Below are 16,525 nucleotides of genomic sequence, written 5' to 3'. Positions count from 1 at the left end.
CAGAGCACATATGAGGTTTATGTGAACCACTTATTACCACGTCTGGCTCATGACGAGGGATCTCAGTGAATGACAGTTGTTTGCCGCTCAGAGTGTGGGGTGTTCTCTAAAATAGGAAATGTCAGTATCAGTCTAAGTTTATTATAGAACAGTCAGTATGTGAAGATCAAAGGACCAAATGTCAACCTGACTTGGACTCTTGGTTCTCAACGGTAAGAGAAACAAATTTGAAAGACGAAGGAGGTGCCATGAGAGCTGAAAGCAGAGATGGAAATGGATGGAGTAATGGGTGCTCAGTTTGTCATAAAGCAAACATTTTACCAGGAAGGAGATGAAGCTTGAAGTGTATGTCAGTTAATCTAAAATTTGAGCTTGGGTAGATGGGAATTATGGCAGTTCTCTGAAAGGAGCTAATTAAGGTGTTAATTTTTGGCTATTTGATAAATGTGAGAAAAAAAACCTGTAGGCAGTTAAGGTAGCTTCTAGAGCACTGTTTTCTAAGTTTTTAAATGTATACCCCCAATTATATATTTAGAAGTGAAATGTTATTTCTCCCAATTTGAGTATTAAGTGTGTTATTTTAAATAGAATACAGATCTGTATGCACCATTTTTTAAAAGTGTGATTGGTTGACAGGCCTTCAGAATTGAATGGTTTAATAGTCCCCTTCTGCTTAATTAATGTCCCAGGGGAGGCATTTAAAAGTGTAATTGAAGACTGGATGCAATGCCTCACACCTGTAATCCCAGCACTTTGGGAGGCAGAGGCAGCAGCCAGCCTGGCCAACATGGTGAAAGCCTGTGGTGGTGCATGCCTGTAATCCCAGCTGCTCCAGAGGCTGAGGCAGGAGAATCACTTGAACTCAGGAAGTGGAGGTTGCTGTGATCCAAGATGTCACCACTGCACTCCAGCCTGGGTGACAGAGCGAGAATCTGTCTCAAAATAGTTAAAAAACAAAACAAAAAAAATGTACTGTTTTCTCCCCTAACCTTAAAGATTGATTAGAGCACCTCACTTTGAGAACCATAGTTCGAAAACAATGTTCAAATAGAAGCCTAGGATCCAAGGGAGGACACTGTAAGGAAGACCATGGACTAGTGGCACTGGAAGCAGTAACAAAAGTAAACACTGGGCTCACCTGTAAGTGATGCTGTAGGTAGGGATTTGGGCAAGGAGTGAGTGCACAAGATAATCCGCAGGGGCCAAGGATTCCTTCCATGTAATGGGCAGTTCTTGAGGCTTTGCAAAGTTTGATTGCTGGTGTGAAGACAGTAGTAAGATGGACAGCAGAATGAGGAAAAAGATGTCCAGGGCCGTGGGAGAGGGCATAAGGACAGACCGATATTGGCAGTGATGGAGAAGTTGGGAAGAAGTGAATTAGAAGACCGTGAGCCAAAGCGAAGGATCTATTTGTTGCAGTTCTGGCAGGGTTGTTTCTGTTCCGCTTTCCTGCTTTCACTCTTTTCCTGGGGACTCTGTCTTTTCCTCCTGCCACACCTCTTAAACATTGGTCTATGTAAATGACATTCTCACATTAAGGGCTGCAAAGAAATTGCTAAGGAGCCAGGTAAACAGTTTTTGATTGCAAGCAACCTTCACCTTTGTGACAAATTGTACAATCAAAAAACTCGCAGGCAGGTGTGGGCAACGCCAGCCCCACACGGAGGAACCGGGCACGTGGGGCGTGGACAGCTGCCTATTTTATACGCGTGCGCCGTTTAAGACCAGGCGGTGTAGCGGAAGCGCGTGAACAGCACGTAACAGCGCTGGGTGTCTCAGTGCGGCTGCGCGGCCATGGACGTGGGTGCCAAGGAGTTCGAGGAGAGCCTCCCTCTGCTGCAAGAGCTTGTCCAGGAGTCGGACTTCGTGGGTGAGGCACCTGGGATTCCCGGCTGTGCGGGACAGCGCCCCTTGCCCCGGGCGAGTTTGGGGAGTGGGTGGTGGACCAGGCCCCAGGGCCCCAGAAAGGGCCTCGGGAAGGACAGGGGGCTTACTTCTCCGGCCCCAGGGACGGTGGGACGTTGAGCAGCAAGTACACTCCGCGCCCCTCGTGCCTTGTTGGTCAGAGCCCGGTGCGCCCAGGTGCAACCCTGGGGTGGGGGCAGGGGAGAGGGCGGTGTCCGCTGGCTGCTCCTTGCTTCGGTTCCTCCTTACCTGGCTTCTTGAGCACGGAGGTGAGCCCGGGTGTGTGCGTTGGCTGCCTGCAGATTTACAGTGTGAAGAGTGCTAGCGATGGTCTGCAGCCAAGGACTGGTATTTTTTTGCCTTCCGGCAGGTCTGGACATAGAATTCACGGGCCTTCGTTCTAACCTGTCTGGGCCCCAGCAGATCAGGTAAAACTAAAGCTGTGTCCCTTCTGTATGAGATCTGGCCCAACCAGCATCGTTTGGTCAGCGGCCTGTTGGCATTTGGGGGGCAAGACGTTTTGTGTGGCTTGCTCCCACGTGTTGGGGGACCTGGCTTTTGGCCACAACATGCTGGTGGTGTTCCCTGGTTGTAAAAAGGAAAAAATGCTCCCCGGTTGAGAGTGGTGATCAGCCGCGGAGGCCATAGTGCGGGGCTGGTATGTCACTGCCCGTGGAATGAGATGCCTGTTTGTTCACAGTCTTTTTGATTTGCCGTCGGAGTGGTATCTAAAGACCCGCCAGAGTGTTCAGCAATTTACAATCTGTCAGATTGGTGAGTTTGGTATCTAGATGTTTGAGTTTTTCAAGAAGGCATTTTGATTGTGTTTTCTACTGTAAAAACAGCTCTGAGATTTTTCAAGGATATTGAGTATAGTTTTGTATGCTTGTTTTGGGCTATTTTATACATATGGAATCAACACTTTGGAGCAAAGAAAATTTAGCAGCATTGTTTCCATGCTTAAATAAGGCAGTGTTAAGGAACAATCAGTTACTCTCTCAAGTAAAAATGTGTGTGTGTGATTTTTATTTTTTGAGACAGGGTCTTGCTCTGTTGCCAAGACTGAGGTGCAGTAGCGTGGTCTCAGCTCACTGCAGCCTAGACCTCCTGGGCTCAAGTGATCCTAGCACGTTGACCTTCTGAGTAAACAAGTATTACAGGCTCGACACCACACCTAGCTAATTTTTAAATTTTTTTGTTTAGATGGGTTTTCATCATGTTGCCCAGGCTGGTCTTGACTTTCTGGGCTGAAGCAATCCTGCCTCTGCCTCTCAAAGTGGTGGAATTACAAGCAGGAGCTACCACACCTGGCCTGTGATTTTTTTTTTTTTTTTTTTTTTTTTTTTTTAAGATACACAAATTTGTTTAATGTTGTCTCAGCTTCAGAAACTTTTTTTTTCCCCTTGAGGGCGTTTGGAGATCTTTATCAGCTCATACAGATCTGTTTGTTGATTTTATTTTTTGAGATGGAGTCTCGCTCTGTTGCTTGAGGGCAGTGGTGCAATCTTGGCTCACTGCAACCTCCTCCTCCCGGGTTCAGGCGATTTTCCTGTCTTAGCCTCCTGTGCAGTTGGGATTACAGGCGTCCACCATCAGGCCTAGCTAAGTTTTGTATTTTTAGTAGTGACAGGGTTTTACCGTGTTAGGCAGGCTGGTCAAAACAGATCTGTTCATTTTAACAGTTGCATAATGCAGTTTCTTTTACAGCTAATCAATCCTGCTTTTGTAATGTGAAATTAGCTGTAGATAATACATGAGCAAATGAGCATGGCTCCATTCCAGTAAAATGTTATGTTTACAGAAACAAGCCCTGGACCAGATTTTACTTTTCTGGGTTTGTCAGCGCCTCCCCAACCCCCCAGATGGGATTTTGCTGTGTTGCCCAGGCTGGGCCCAAACTTTTGGGCTCTGGAGATCCTCCAGTCTCAGCCTCTCAAGTAGAGGCTGAGATCCGGCTGCCATGTCCAACCCCCTCTTTTACTACAAAACATGCTGAACGTTTGTGTTTTCCTCTCTAGCCTGATCCTTTGCTACTTTTCTGTTATGATTTTTTTTGTTTATTTTTAATTATAAGACCTCTTTGAGAAGTATGGGAAACAGTTGTAGTTATGTTTCCATTGTTGTACCCAAATTTGAAGTCCCTTGTGATGGTTTTTTTTTTTTTTTTTTGGTTGGGGTGGTTTTTTGAGAGGGAGTCCTTCTCTGTCTCCCAGGCTGGAGTGCAGTGGTGTGATCTTGGCTCACTGCAACACCCATGCCTCCCAGGCTCAAGTGATTCTCCTGCCTCCACCTCCTGAGTATATGGGACTACAGGCACACCCCACCACACCTAGCTAATTCTTGTATTTTTAGTAGAGATAAGGTTTCACCATGTTGATCAGGCTGGTCTCGAACTCCTGACCTGAAGTGATCCATCTGCCTAGGTCTCCCACAGTGCTGGGATTACAGGCGTGAGCCATTGCACCCAGACTGAAGTCTCTTTTAGAAAAATCTCTGTGTATGATTTTCTTTGAGAGGGGAGGAATAGACATTTTAAATGAGTTAAATATATAAATCTTCATGGTTTTTTATATTTTCTCTGGTTAGTTTTAAAACTGTGAGAATGTCCCTTTAATATTTACTTCTATAATTGAAGAAGAGGCCACAAATTACATTTTAGCAAATTCAGTGTGAATTACAGTTTTCAACATTTCTCATGCTTCCAGTCTGTTCTTTTTTGTTGGTCATTAAAGATGTTATCCTACCCTGTTGGACAGCTCACGTAGTATCTGGGCACAGAGTACTGTTTGAATTGTTTTGTCTGTGTAGTGAAATTGAGGTTGCTTTTCTTTGGCATTCATTCCCTCTATGGTCATTCTTCCAGGATTGTCTATGTTCTCCGCTATTGAAGGAGAAGCAAACAAGTATGTATCAAGAGCTTCTGCAAAGGATGTTGCTTGCCCACCCATGTACCACAGTTGCCCCCTTCAGATTCTGTTTCAGGTGCCCCAACCACTTTGGCCCTGGGTGTTCATATTCTCTGCTTGTCTTTTCCTCTCCTCGCTCTGCCCTCTTCGGATTCCGGCTTGGCTTTGACGTCTCTCTGGAAGCAGTATCTTTCCCGTGGGGCCTTTTCCACCAGTTTCGCTCTGTACCTTAGGTGTTCCTTTCGCTATTTCCATCATCTCCTGTGTGCACCTATATTGATAAAAACACCTGACATAGCATGGTATGATGAAAGTGATGTTTAAACTACCTGATGCAATAGGCAGAAAGGATGTCCCAGCTCTCGGGATGCCTCCCTACCCCCCATGAGCAGCTGAGGGTGCCAGCCTGCATGCCGACCCGGCATCCCTGGGGGGCCTGTGGAGGGCTGTCTCTGTGGTAGACCCTGACCCTGAGGGCAGGATCTCTGCCTTTTTCCTTTAGCTCACTCCCCCACCCCCCACCAGTGCCAATCATAGCTCCTAAAACACAGCAGACACTCGGGCACACTCAGATTCTTCTTACCTAAAAGAAAGAGCCCCCCCGAAGCCTGCCCTGGGAGCCAGAGTTTTTTTAAGTGGTTGTGGCTTTTTCTCTGTATGTGTCTTTTATTATAGGTACGTAGCCCATTCGTGTAACTTCTTTCTCTTCCCTACGACATTTGGGATTTTGGACTCAGAATTCTCTTTCCAGGCTTCCAGTGTTCAGTTTTTGAATCAGTATGGCTTCAACTATAACAAGGTATGGCATCGGAAGAGGGGAACAGGAATTCCCTTTGTTTGCTTGTTTATTTGTTTTTGAGATGGGGTCTTGCTCTGTCACCCAGGCTGGAGTGCGCGATTTCGGTTCACTGCAACCTCCACCTCCTGGATTCCAGTGATTCTTCTGCTTCAGCCTCCCGAGTAGCTGGGATTACAGGCACCCACCACCATGCCCAGCTAATTCTTTTTGTGTTTTTAGTAGAGATGGGGCTTCCCCATGTTGGTCAGACTGGTCTTGAACTCCTGACCTCAAGCAATCCACCTGCCTCAGCCTCCCAAAGTACTGGGGTTACAGGCGTGAGCCACCCGCCTGGCCTGGGAATGTTTTAAAAGTGATCTAGACTAACTGGCCTATACAGCCTGTTTTTTCCTTTCCTCTTTCTACGTGTCCCCATGGGATCAGGCACAGAAGCTACCTCTTTACTCAGCACAGAGGGTACCGCTGACTTGTCTCCTTATTGTGTTTCTTGTTCTGTTTCTGTCTGAAGTTTCTCAAAAACGGAATCCCATATATGAATGAAGAACAGGAGAAGAAAATTAGACATGATATCCTGAGTGGGAACTGGAGAGTTCGCAGGTATGGCCTGTTTCTCCAGGTGCCTTTTGGTTTCCTTGTTGCTGTTGTCTGCATTTCCTGTGAGCGGGCATGCTGTCTCCAGGAGTGTGGTGACCTCCATCCATGCATGGTGGGGATGGCCTCAGCCGCCTCTGCCTGAGCTGAGAATGGCTTTCACCTGTCTCCATCGTGTTCCACTCCCTCATGAACCTCTCACTGCATCAAGTGTGAGTTTCAGTGTTTAAAAAGAAAAAGAAACTGACTCCTAATTTGAAACTCAAACAAGAACTCCATTCCAGTGCTAGAGGGGAAGAAACGGCTCTGTTGGACTTGCTGTGAGATGTTATGTTGATCTTCTATCTGATCTTCTGAGGGATTTTTCAAGCATATCTCACGGGCAACCTTGACTGGCAGTCATCCTGGGCATTGACATCAGATGTGCGCCTTGGTTAGGCTGTGTCTGCCCCGCTGTGACTAACCCTGCTCCCCATGGGTGGGGCCTCTGCCTTTTTACTTTGGTTCTCTGTGCCAGCCTGAGTCTCCAAAACCTCATATTCCTGTAGAGCTGGGGTCAGGAGTGACCACAGTGAGAGCAACAGCACTGTAGGGAGACAGGCAGGGGGCCCTGGGGCTGGCACCCTCACCTGGAACCCCGTGCTGTCAGCTCAGTTTTGGGTTTGAACAAGTCATGGAAGCTCTTTGCCTTTATCAGAAAGGAGAAGATTACATGAACATCTGAAATACGATGTGTGATGATCTCTTCCAGATAATTCCGTTATGTTGGAGGAATTTTCATCTCTTTGTATTTTTCTTGCTGGTTTTCATATAAAAACGTAGAGTTTTATAAGGGAAAAACAAGTTGAATTTTTAACCTTCTTTTATTTTCAAGAGTTGGAGAAAGGCCTTTCCTTATCTCACAGTGTTATTATGTTCTTCTGTTTCTGACGCAAGAGACAATGTATTTACCAAAGTCCTTGTCTTTTCCTTATTTTTCCACATAGGACTTTATCACCCCCGAAAGCCGAATAAAGAAGACAGTCCTGATAGCAATGCTTGGCATTGGCTAGTTACCAATGGCTTTCCTCCATACATCCTAGTGAAGCAGGAGGGGGTGGAATATATCCCTGGAACCTGTGAAAGACTGTGGGCTATTCTTCCTACTGTTTGGCTTCCTATTGCATAAGAGCCTCAGAGAAGAAAGGGTTTTCTTTTGGTTCATTTTCTTTATACGTTGCAGTATGAAAACCAGAGGGCTGAGAAAGTACTCTCGTGTTAACTTATTCTTGCCGTTCTGGTGTGTTTTTCTCTGACATTTTCAGTTTCGTGCCCCCATTTTCAGCTCTCTGGATAAAGACCAAATCAAGGTGGTGATTGATGAAGTGACACGATGGCTAGACCTGGCCAAGGAAGGCGACTGGATGACTCTTCCTGGGATTGCTGGTAGGCAGGGGCTGTTCCTCCCAACGCAGGAGCATTGGGACAGGTCGCTGTTACCTGTCGGAAGTTGGAAGAAACATACCCTCTCTTGGGATCCTGGTCCCAAATGCATCATGACTGAGTCTGATGCCAGCATTTGCTCGGGGGATTTGTAGTCTTTGTGGTTAGATAAAGCTTTGACCTGCATTCAAACGTTGAAGGCTTTTCAACATACTTTGAGTTTCAAGGCTGAGAAAGTCAAGTTCCATTCATGAGCCATTCCTTTTATCTCAGTCCTGGGTGCCCTTTGTTCTTATTTTGACTTTTGTTAATCTGAGTTTTTCCCCCACTTTGTGGTGTGAAGTCACAGTGAATGCGGTCGTAGCTTAGCAGCAATCGGAGGCTGGGTGTGGACCCTAGAGTCTCTGGGACCCTTTCCAATGGGTCTGTGAGGTCAAAACGATTTTCCGCATATCCCTCTGTGGTCACTTGCTGTTGTTATTGTGCCGTTTGCATTGGTGCCCAAGCAATGTCAGACAGACCTGCTCATACCTCAGCACAAATTGAGGCAGGAGCATCAGACCATGTTCTTCGTTACCACTTAGTCTTAGTTAAAAACAGAAAAGCTAATCCTACTAGCAGCCTCCTTGGTGAAAAAGTAACATTCTTAGTTGTATTAAATCTCGATTTTTTGATTACTTATTTTTTAAAATATTATATGTCAATATATAAGTATGCATAAAACATTGGTTGTGTGCCAAAATATAGCAATTGTGTCAAGGAAAAGTGAATATGCAGTTTTTTTGAGTTGAGAGATGAATTAGCTGCTTTTCTTTTGTTTTCATGAAATGTTATTTTTATATATGTTTTTAGCTGGAGTTTCACTTTTGTTTCTCAGGCTGGAGTGCGATGGCATGATCAGTTCACTGCAACTACTGCCTCCTGGGTTCAGGTGATTCTCCTGCCTCAGCCTCCTAAGTAGCTGGGATTACAGTCACCCGCCACCACGCCCAGCTAATTTTTGCATTTTAGTAGAGATGGGATTTCACCATGTTAGCCAGGTTGGTCTCGAACTCCTGACCTCAGGTGATCCTCCCGCCTAGGTCTCCCAAAGTGCTGGAATTACAGTCATAAGCCACTGTACCCAGCCACACAAAATGTCATTTTTATTGGAAAGAACTGATTGGTTACTTAGACTTGAAGGTTTCACAACCATTTTCTCAATTAAAAAAAGCCTGTTGGCTAGGTACGGTAACTCACGTTTGTAATCCCAGCATTTTGGGAGGCCAAGGCAGGTGATCACTTGAGGTCAGGAGTTCGAGACCAGCCTGGCCAACATGGTGAGAATCCCATCTTCACTAAAAATGCAAAAATTAGCCAGGCGTAGTGGCAGGCGCCTGTAATCCCAGCTACTCTGGAGGCTGAGGCAGGAGAATCATTTGAATCTGGGAGGTGGAGGTGGCAGTGAGCCAAGATGGCGCCACTGCGCTCTAGCCTGAGTGACACACCAAGACACTGTTTCAAAAAAAAAACAAAAAACTTGTCATTTCAAGGAAGATAACTTGCAGTATTTCCTACTAATAAAATTATAGCTTTCAATCAAAAGCTGGAATTTTGAAGAACTTGCATGTGCCACCATAAGCTTGGCAGCTTCCCAGTACTGTGACCTTCCTGATGAGATCAGTGATCCTATTTTCCATTGTCTTCTGTTGATATTGTGTAAGAAAATGTGTAAACATTTGGGAGACCTGCATAACCCTGCCAACCAGTGTTTTCCAAATTACTAGCACATGATGTTACTTTTGTGCACTATCTTATCTCACAGATAAGGGATCTATTCAAGGTATGAGACAGGCCAGTGGACTGTAATGTAGCATAGGAGAAAACTCATTAATGATGGTTTCAGATTCCACATTGCAACTAATCTTTAAGAAACTACCACTTGTTGAATTTGGTGCAATTCTAAAGAATATTCAGAGTCATTGGATAAGGCTGGTAATTCTGTTCCCTTTTCCACTTACATATCTGTTTGAGGCTGGATTTTTTTTTTTTTTTTGAGATGGAGTCTTTATTGCCCAGGCTGGATCTTGGCTCGCTGTAACCTCCGCCTCCCAGGTTCAAGGGATTCTCCTGCCTTGGCCTCCCAAGTAGCTGGGATTACACTCCCCATCGCCCGCCCCGCAACCCCCCACCCCCTGCCCCGCACCCCCTCACCCCCCCAGCCCACCATGCCTGGCTAATTTCTGTATTTTTGGTGGAGTCAGGGTTTCACCATGTTGCTAAGGTTGGTCTTGAACTTCTGATCTCGGGCCCTCCTCAGCCTCCCAAAGTGCTGGGATTACAGGTGTGAGCTGCTACGCCCAGCCTTGAGGCTGAATTTTCTTATGTTTCAAGGATCACAACAGATTGAATGCAGATGTTGATAGAACCTTCCAGCCAAATGTTAGAGATTTGTAGAAATGTAAAACAGTGTCACTCCTCTTGCTCAAATTTTTGTTTTGGAAAATAGTTACTTTTTATAAGTGTTACTTTTGTTCATATATAATGAGTTTTTGTTTAAAAAACATTTTTAGAATGTTAAGAGTTTTAATTTCTAACATGGTTAATATCAGTAGCTGTAACTCACATCAACACAAACTGTATGGGATTCCCAACTCCAGAGTGGCCCTAAGATCAGAAACTCTTAGAATGCTGCCCTAGATCCCATCATGACAGGCCAGGCCCTGCCACATGGCTCATGGGCTTGGACACCCTTCAATCTGCCGTTGTACCTGACCTCTCCATCTCTCAGCTTCTGCTCCTCCTGGCTTCTCTTGAGGGGAACATGCCACGTGGTTCCAGTTACTGTGTGCCCCTGTGTTTCCCTGCTGCAGGCTTCCAGGCCTTTGAGGTCCAGCTGGTGCTGCGGCAGGCCCTCCACAACATCTGGACGGTGCTGAAAGATGACGGGGTGAGTTCTCCCCTGAGAACGGGCATCAGTGGCTGTATCGTTTCTCTCTCATTTGGCCAAATCTGGCCTCTGAAAAGCTTTTCTCTCGAACTCTTGTAGTTTTTCCCCTTTCCTTTTGTTTTAGATATAGAACCATTTCTTTAGGCTTCATCTCCAGTGACCCAGGATTCAGGGAATTTGTCCTTGCTCTTCAGGTGGTGGTGAAGAAAGTGAGTAAACAGCATCGTTGGTATCTTCAGAGCACCTCTTGTGACCGAGAGAGCTGTTGGAAGGAAAATATTCTGCTCTCTGCAAAGGGTTTTTCTGTCTTTTTCCATATGCTGGTGAAAGCCCAGAAGGTAGGAAAAATTGTCTCTCCTCTTGGCCTAAAGGCAGTCTTCTGTATTTCTGATCATAGATACTAAAGGCTCCTTCAATAATAAAATCAGATTCCTTAAGATAAGTGATTCCTTCTCGTTAATTTTTCGTGTTCTACTTTCAAATAAAGCCTCACTTTGTCACCCAGGCAAGAGTGCAGTGGCATGAGTATGGCTCACTGCAGCCTTGACGTCCCACTCAGCTTCCTGAGTAGCTGGGACTACAGGTGCATGCCACCATACCTAAATTTTTTTTTTTTTTGTAGAGACAGGATCTCACAGTGTTGCCCAGGGTGGTCTCGAACTCCTGGGATCAAGTGATCTGCCTGCCTTGGCCTTCCAAAATGGTGGGATTACAGGCATGAGCCACTGCGCCTGGCCCTCTCATTTGTAACTAATTTCCTGGAGGTAACCTTGCTTTCACCAAATCATGATAGATTAATTTGGGGCAAGATTATCCAAAAGAAACAGTATGACTTCTTTGCCCCTTTTGTAACACGGAATTTCAATTCTAATTGACCTAAAACTACTTGGGGAAACTATAGGAGCTTACTTCATGGTGTAGATTTCCAGTGCCAACCCTGTCTTATGTGCCTCCTACTTGCGAATTATTTTCTTTTTGTTGGCATTTAAGCTGTTGAACTACCTTTAATGGAGGCAAAGGGGGGTAAGGATGGAATCGTCAAGTGATCAGAATTGCAGTGGGTCCTAAAGCTACATCTTTAGCAAGAAACTGTTATAGTGTCTGTATGACATTTTTTATTTTCTCTCACCTATTGATTTATTCCAAGTAGCCCTTAGTGGGACATAATATGATGATGGACCTGCTGTACCTGCATGAGAAGTTCTTCAGACCCCTGCCAGGTAGGGGCACACCTGTCATTCCCCTTCCTTCATCCTAGTTTTCTATCTACAGAGGGATTTGTCCAGAATCATATCCCTAACATGCACATTTCTCCCAGCATCTGCAGGTTTCTGGAGAGTTCAGGCAGAGGCCCTTACTCTGATCTGTTACTGTCTCCCCAGAGTGGAAAACCACGAGACTTTGTCAAGGGGGCAATAAGTTAAATTTGAATTGATACCCCCTCCCCATTACTGAAGTTGTTCAGAGTTATTGTATAAAACCTGGCAAAATCGGAAATGTCTTAAGTCAGAAGTCACCTTTGATCAGCTGTAATCCTAAGTTTTTACATATTTGATTATACTACATATTTGATTTTCGTTTGGCTTTTTTTCACTTACCCAAAGCATTATTTTGTGTTACTAAAAAGCAATAAATACCGCTTTAATATCGTGTGATACTGTCTAATGGCTGTCCCCTGCTTTTTCTTGGTTGATTCCATTACTAGACGTGCAGCAGTGCAGCCTAGTGGGTAAAGGTCGGGACTCGAGCCTCGGTGGTTTCACCCATCTCACACTATGTGTGTAGTCTCCAGCAAGCTGACATTACCTTAATTGTAAGATTGGGATAATAGTGCCACTATCAGAGTTGTTTTGAGATGAAATGAATTAATGTGCAAAGAACACTAGTCTAGATTAAAAAGGGTAGGAAAGTTTTAGGAGAGATTTCCCCAAGAAACGATAAAACACCTGAGTTTGAGCATATTGAGACAGTTGAAGGAGAATCAGGGGTGAAATTAATAATATGCATTCACCAAAAAACTAAGTACAATAAAATAATCACTGGGAGAACAAAAGCTGTGCAAGAAAGGAAAAGTCATCATAGCCACCACAGACCCTTCTGTGAATGACGTGCATGTGGCAATAGGGCTGGGCATGTGTGTGGGGGTGGAATGACGGGTCATCATCCTCTCAGCTGGCAGGAGGGCAGGAGTGTGGTGTCTAACGCTGCAGCCTGCGTGTGCTGGAGAGATGGGAATAAATACTGAAAGGAAAAGAATTGCAAATGGTTGCCTTTGGGGAGTAGGAAATGGAATAGTAGCAGGAAGAGGGTCACAGGGTTTGGTTTTTGTTTTTAGTATGCGTGTTTTGCAGTAAACCTCTTTAAACTATATGCAGGTATAACTTTGATAACTACCAACTGAGTTCTTTCTTATGTAAACTTCTTTTATCAGGACACTTTACTAATTACAATTTTTAATTGATTTTTTTTCTTGGATTTTTCTCTGAGCAGTTATTTACAAATGACTTTATGTCTGCCTTTTCAATAATACACTATTTTTAAAAGTCTTATCCCATTGGCTAGAACTTCACAAACTACATTAACTAAAGTTGGCAATAGAACACATCCTAAATTTAACAAAACCATTTGACCCTTACTGTTAAAAGTGGTGATGGCAGGTTGATCAGAGTTTAGAACTCCTTAGTGGCTAGGGTGAAGGATGCTTTCAGTTCCTGTTTTGTTTCAGTTTGCGTTATTCATTGGTGCCAGTGGCAAGCTAGGTTCAAGAATGTTCCTTCCCGTTTTTACCAGCAAACAAATTCACTCTTGACTCCCTGGGTTTTTCCCCTCAGAAAGCTACGATCAATTTAAGCAGAATATCCACAGCCTGTTTCCTGTTATCATTGATACCAAGAATGTAACAAAGGATATCTGGAAGGTAATGAAGAGAATTGCTTTGGGTTAAGGACTGCTTTGTCTGCACCAGTAATGCTTAGCTTTCCCTTGTGTTGTTTAAAGTTGTTCTTTGAATGCTTTTCTCTCTTAAAACCAGTGCATTTCCTTTTGTGTGTTGGTACCTGTGAGTCATCGTATTAGCTTATACATGACTTTTATTCCCTTTGAAGTTCCCACATTTTGACTTACTTGTATAGAGTTTTTGTGCTTATTGATTGACTGATTTGAGACGGAGTCTCAGTCTGTCACCCAGGCTGGAGTGCAGTGGTGCTATCTCAGCTCACTGTAACCTCCGCCTCCCAGGTTCAAGCGATTCTTCTGCCTCAGCCTCCCAAATAGCTGGGACTACAGGCACACACCACTATGCCTGGCTAATTTTTGCATTTTTAGTAGAGACGAAGTTTCGCCAGGCTGGTCTGGAACTCCTGACCTTGGCTTGGCCTCCCAAAGTGCTGGGATTATAGGCGTGAGCCACCATGCTGGCCTTTGTGCTTATTTAGGTCAGACAACAGAACAATTTATTTTAGAACTTGATGCATGCCTTGAGAATATTTGCAACATGTGTACAGAGCACCAGGGTGGAGAGGGTTCCCTCCTGAAAAATCTTGAGAAAAAACCTCTTCTTGAGCCCTACAGTCATGGGTTCTCAGCCCTGACAGCATGTTAGAATCACGTGGGAAGTTGAAAATGCTGATAGCCAGACCACACTGGCAGCTTCTTGTCTGATCTAGAGTGGGGCTAGGTGGCATTTCTAAAGCTCCCCAGGTGATTCTGTTGTGGAGTCAGGGCCATGCACTATACATAGAGAAGAGAGACCTATCTGGTTTAAATGCTGCTTAGAAATTAGAATAGCCAGGCACAGTGACCCACACCTGTAATTCCAGCGTTTTGGGAGGCTAAAGTGGGTGAATGGTTTGAGCCCAGGAGTTTGAGACCAGCCTGAACAATGTGGGTGAGACTCCAGCTCTACAAAAATTAGCTCGGTATGTTGGTGCGCACCTGTAGTCCCAGCTACTTGGCAGGCTGAGGTGGGAGGATCGCTTAAGCCCACGAGGCGGAGGTTGCAATAAGCCACGATCGCACCACTGCACTCCAGCCTGGGCAATAGAGCAAGACCCTGTCTCAAGTAAAAAAACAAAAAATTGAAGAACAGAGAAAGAGGCATCAGATCAATGTTGTGAAGCCTTAGGGTGATTCCTTAGAGTGAATCATCCGGGAAGGAAGCCACACAGATGGGAGTAGGGTGTGGTCTGTCTCTGCCTAGAGGCTGTTATCGTTTGTACTTCGGGTATTTCCAGCTACTGTGAACTCTTAGGGTCTAGTAACTAGGCATTGCCCCAAGGCTTTTTAGACCTTAGAATGCCTGTATTCTACATGTATGTCCTTGCCTGTGTTTATAGATAATCTCCTAAATACATCTTCTAAGGGAGACGGTGTGTAGAGATTTTTTCTAGTCTGGGTTTTTGGGAGCCCTTGTAGGAAACCCATGGATACTGGGTACCCTGACATCCTAACTAAGGAATAAGGATAAGAGAAAGAGGAGGTTGTAGGAGTTAGCACTTTCCAGGCTGTTTTAATAACTATTTTGTTGTATTTGACCGAGTGTAGAAAGTTATCACAAGACAAAAGTATGCCAGATTACAGGGTCATTTATTATGCCGGCGACCACAGAGGACTCACGTCTCTCCAACCTGTGGCGACAACAGGAGGGTGTCACGATTTTTTATACCCGAAAAACCACCTTGGGAGTGGGGGTGAGGGGCGGGGATGGGGATGAAAAGGCTTCAGACATTCCGAGGGCTAGTGGATTCTGTAAATTACCTCCTGGGCAGAGATTAGGGTGGGGGTCTCCGGACATTCCAAGGGCCAAGGGGACTTTTGTCATTCCGTTTGTTACTTAAGTGGTTTACAGAAGTCAAGATAAACATTTGTTTACACATTATTACAAGTCACAGGAGCCAGGATGGAACTAGCTTGGGCTGCTTAGTCTGGCAATTGCCGGTAAGCAAAGGCTAGCAATTCTGGCAGTTACTGATAAGAAAAGGTAAGCAGCTTTACATAGTTTTGAAGAACAAACAGCAGTTCTATTTACAGAGGCCAAGGACAGTAGTTATTGTAAGGAGAATGGGGCAGCCATTTCAACTTATCTAAAAACAGTTTTGCATTTTATAAAATAGTTTTGCTCTGGTTCTGGCTCTAGGCCAGCACAATATTACAATTTGGTACTGCTTAAAACTGAGAATAAACAAAAGCACAAACGCTTTTCTCTGATTGGTTTTCCATAATTGTAGGAGATGAATTTCCCAAGGGTGTCGAGTCTTTCCGAAGTCTATGAAGTCCTGAACAGGTGAGGGTGGCAATTGCTGGAGCTGCCGCTGGAGCAGGGTCTGCGGCCACCACGGCCTCCCTGTGCCCTGCAGGGCCTTGGGTTCCCTAGGCACGGCCACCACTTACAGTGATGCCTGAGGCGGACTCCATCTCCTCCAGCTGCTCCTGCTTCATAGTCCCCTTCCTCTTGCCTCTGTTTCCAAAGAGAAGCCAGAGACAGGAAATCTCTCAACCCCTGCCCTGCAAACAGTTGTACGGTTGCTGACTGTCCTCCCCTTTTTCATTGTCTCGCCCCTGTCACCAGCAAATGGAGCACCTTCCCTGTGGGAGGCCAGGCAGGAGGAGCTGTCCCCTACTCATTACCTTCACCCCTGCTCAGTAGCTCCCCACCCCTGCCTGCCCCTTCCCAGGTGTCTCCACCTCTTTCTGTCTCCCTCTCATTTCCTTCCACATCAACACGTGTTCTCCAAACTTAGCAAAGCCTCTGTAACTCTCCCCTCTCTTCCTCTCCTCTGCCTATGGCAGTCAGGGCCTTGTCTCCTTCACTTCTGCTCTCCAGAGGGCACACGGCGCCTCTGGTCTGGCCCCATTCAGCAGAACGAGGCACAAGCGGTGTTTGGAACCGGGTGGCACCTGTTCTGAATGTGTGTGTGGGTTTTTTTTTTTTTTTTTTTTTTTTTAAATAGAAGAATTCCATAAAGTATATGCTAT

At 45.2% G+C, this 16,525-nt stretch overlaps 1 protein-coding gene across 2 annotated transcripts in view; it reads left to right on the top strand.

Annotated features, from left to right (window-relative positions):
• The first annotated feature begins 897 nt into the window (after positions 1 to 897).
• The window catches only part of PNLDC1 (PARN like, ribonuclease domain containing 1), a 22,919-nt gene continuing 7,291 nt past the window's right edge, over positions 898 to 16,525 (top strand). For both annotated transcript variants that reach the window (XM_017538103.2, XM_017538095.2), the window contains exons 1-12: positions 898 to 1,870; positions 2,276 to 2,333; positions 2,606 to 2,679; positions 4,769 to 4,808; positions 5,487 to 5,610; positions 6,119 to 6,207; positions 7,526 to 7,626; positions 10,476 to 10,552; positions 10,747 to 10,890; positions 11,703 to 11,772; positions 13,384 to 13,469; positions 15,778 to 15,833. In XM_017538103.2, coding sequence (XP_017393592.1) covers positions 1,795 to 1,870; positions 2,276 to 2,333; positions 2,606 to 2,679; positions 4,769 to 4,808; positions 5,487 to 5,610; positions 6,119 to 6,207; positions 7,526 to 7,626; positions 10,476 to 10,552; positions 10,747 to 10,890; positions 11,703 to 11,772; positions 13,384 to 13,469; positions 15,778 to 15,833 — 995 coding nt within the window. In that variant the 5' untranslated portion in view covers positions 898 to 1,794. The remainder of the gene's footprint in view (positions 1,871 to 2,275; positions 2,334 to 2,605; positions 2,680 to 4,768; positions 4,809 to 5,486; positions 5,611 to 6,118; positions 6,208 to 7,525; positions 7,627 to 10,475; positions 10,553 to 10,746; positions 10,891 to 11,702; positions 11,773 to 13,383; positions 13,470 to 15,777; positions 15,834 to 16,525) is intronic.

Source organism: Cebus imitator, unplaced genomic scaffold (assembly GCF_001604975.1).
Source record: "Cebus imitator isolate Cc_AM_T3 unplaced genomic scaffold, Cebus_imitator-1.0 Scaffold6, whole genome shotgun sequence".
Lineage (NCBI taxonomy): Eukaryota > Metazoa > Chordata > Mammalia > Primates > Cebidae > Cebus > Cebus imitator.
This window is presented reverse-complemented; position numbering and strand designations above follow the sequence as displayed.